Source organism: Poecilia reticulata, linkage group LG2 (genome assembly GCF_000633615.1).
Source record: "Poecilia reticulata strain Guanapo linkage group LG2, Guppy_female_1.0+MT, whole genome shotgun sequence".
Taxonomy (NCBI): Eukaryota; Metazoa; Chordata; class Actinopteri; order Cyprinodontiformes; family Poeciliidae; genus Poecilia; species Poecilia reticulata.
The window spans coordinates 40,982,158-40,985,417 of NC_024332.1; the positions used below are offsets into that span (position 1 = coordinate 40,982,158).

Genomic DNA, 3,260 nt, shown 5'->3' on the forward strand with positions numbered 1-3,260 from the left:
TATTTACATCAACCATTTTAAGACAATTATATAACACAATATTAAATATTCACAGAAACATGTGAAAGCCCTGTAATTCATTTTCTTTAAATTATTTGCTCTTTATTTGAAATCTAGTTACTGCTGGTTATAATGAGATAGATAAGAACTGGTGAAATCTGTATGTAGACACAATAAAAAGCAAAGTCAAAACCCACTGAAATTAGTTTTTATTTTCATCAAAAGTCCATTCAAACCTTTTTATTCTGCCTTTCTTTTTCAGGATTCAACATTTTGCAAACACATAGAAAGAATCTAATCACATTTAATTTCTAGAATTTACACTGTTAAATTGAAAATAAACCAGATTGTTTTAGATTAATTGGATGTTTTTGCAATACCCTTAAAAATCAACCTGTTAACTAATGGTCTGTTGGTAATTGAGCAGTAGCAGAAGTATATAAAACAGCCCTTCAATTAAAATTTAAATAAAATCTTTTCTATGTCGAACTACAGGACAACATGCTGCACAATAGATGCAAATGCAGAGTAACAGAGAAAAACATGTTCAGATTCACAGGAAACTCAGTTGAATACACAAAATAAATACAATAGCCAAACAGTTTTGAATTTATGTTTAAAAAGGTATGAAAATTTAAAAAATACAGTTAAGCAAACTTATTAGGTTTTATTAAGCTTTTAGAAATAATAATCACAAACATCTATTTTCAACTGAATTAAAAAGGTGCAGCTTTAAGATTTGTTAAAGCTGTCACACTTAAGCTTTTTCACATTCTTATAGATGTAGAAAGCGTCGTTTCTTGATTAATTTCGTTTCACAATTCCCATCTATCCATCAATTTTACTGTCTAAAACTGCTTTTAGACAGTTGAACAGAGAGATGTAAATTAAAGACCATCAACTCCATGTGATGGTCATTTATTTACCATCACATGGATATTAAACTTGATCAGTTTCATAGACTGATGGATCTTCCTACAGGTTTTAGTAAGGTTAATAGTAACAAAGTGTTAAAAAAGTACCTTTGCAGGAAGGCTTCAGTCTCCTTTTGCTTTTCTTTAGATGCAGATCTGTGACGTAAAAGTATAATGAAAACCAGCACACAGTGCATAAATGAATGAATGAATAAAATAATGTATTTACTTTGTACACTGAAGCTGCTCGTCCTTCTCATTTATTCTGTTTAAAAGCAACAGTTATTTATCTTAAAGTGTGAAAACGAAAATTCAATTTCATGTTTTAAGCCACTGAATGTAACATACATTCTTTTGAGGGCTTCAGTTTCCTTTTCTTTGTCTTTCAGAGATCTGTGGAATAACATGAGCAGTTCGCCCTGAATCAATGTAAAACCATCAACTGAACAAACACTGGTCTGATGAAATAATCAATATCATTGATTATTTCTGCTGAGTTAATCATGTGGATGTTCAATTTACTATTGACCATCCACATTGTTTTGGATAGCTGATATCTGAGCACGTTTGGCCTTCATTTATAGTTGATAGTAACTGTAGAATACGTTATCTTAAAATTAAAATTGGCCAACTACTTACCTCAATTTATGGTTTTGTTGAACAACTTCCTTCTCTTCTCTTATTCTTTTTTGTTTTAACAAACCAACACATTTCTTACTCTGGCTGATTGTTCTGTCAAAGTTTAAAGAGTTAATTCGAGGGTGAATCTGGTTCTTTATTTTAGTAAATGCCACATCTTAACAAATGATATAACAATGTTGTTAGCAGAAAAGACCAGGAAATAATAGTGATTTGAACTTAAGTCGTCCATTGTCACAAAATCAGAGGGTCAAAATTATTTCAGCACCATGGGTCCATTTTGTTTCATATCAATCTCATGGGTGTTACATAACTCCATACATATATTTAAGCACTTTGTCACTGATGAAATGATCCAGGACATTGCAGAACATTTCCCACTGGTTCAATGGCAACAAATGAAGAAATAGGTTCACTGTCTGTCATACTAGATCACAATTAGGTTGTTGGTTAGGTTGTTGTCCTGGTTCACTCTGAAGCCCATTCACAATCTTCCACTCTTCAGTTCATTTCCGTTCCTCATGAAGCAGTCTTCCATTCACTCCAAAACTCATAATGGTTCTCTAGCCAGCTATTTTTGAATGACATGAGTTCATGGGAGGTTTTGCTTCTTCTTCATAAATTATCAGCATTTTTGAAGTTCGGCTTCAGATCCCGAACTTCAAATGCATGTACATCTAGTGGCTCACTGTTACAGTAACCATCATCAATGCTGAAACCTATACAGAGGAGATTAGCTGAAGCTTCAACCTAAAATGTTTTAGTTGGCACTTCTCCTACAAGAGCACTTTGTAGGGCAAATCAAGTATGGTAGACCACTTTCCTCTCTTGAAGCGACTTTGAGACTTTGAGTTTAAAACACAAACACTAACATCATGATCACCATTATTCAGAAAATCAACAGAAATCTGATGATCAAAGCAGCCAACGGGAAGTCGATGAAGGCGCTGAAGGTTTTTACAGAGGCTCTGAGATTTCTGAAGGACGATGCCCTGAAAACCATCAACTCCAATGCAAAAGGGAGAAAGTTCATTCCCTCCGACTTCACCTGGGTCCTGACGGTTCCTGCCATCTGGGATCCTTCAGCCAAACAGTTCATGAGAGAAGCTCCAACCCAGGTAACACTAAAGCATTTCACTCAACAGAGAATAAGAAATTAGATTATATTCATTTGAATATTTTGACTTTGCTTATTCTTAAATATATGGTCATATTATTGATTGCAGGCAGGCATTGTGTCAGAGGGAAATGAAGATAAACTGGTGATTGCACTAGAACCAGAAGCACAACACAAAGTCACTGGATCAGTCTCCAGGGACGCAGTACATCGTTGTTGATTGTGGAGGTTCGGCTCTTACCTCTGTTCTTATGACTGGATGTTCGTTTAAATACAGAATGTACATTAAAATTGTAAAATGTCCATGTGTTGTTGCAGGTGGAACTATTGACATCACTGTTCATGAAGTCTTAGAATGAGGAGCCTTAAAGGAGCTGCACAAGGCCTCTGGAAACGACCTGGGAGGACAAAATGTAGACAGAAAATTTAAACAGTTCCTCAGAGAAATATTCTGTGATGGAGTCTGGGACAAATATGAACAAAACTACCCTGGTGAAGTTCAAAATATAATGTATGACTTCACACTTTTCAAAAAGGGGGATAAAGATATAGAAATCACCTGCTCACTTAACCTGGGAAGATTGGCTCAG

General features: G+C 34.8%; 1 protein-coding gene across 1 annotated transcript in view; it reads left to right on the forward strand.

The window, feature by feature from the left end:
• LOC103461769 (heat shock 70 kDa protein 12B-like) overlaps positions 1-3,260 on the forward strand; it is a 9,434-nt gene that overhangs the window by 2,544 nt on the left and 3,630 nt on the right. The window contains exon 5 of the mRNA XM_017309373.1: positions 3,056-3,254. Within this exon, the coding sequence (XP_017164862.1) occupies positions 3,056-3,254 (199 nt within the window). The remainder of the gene's footprint in view (positions 1-3,055; positions 3,255-3,260) is intronic.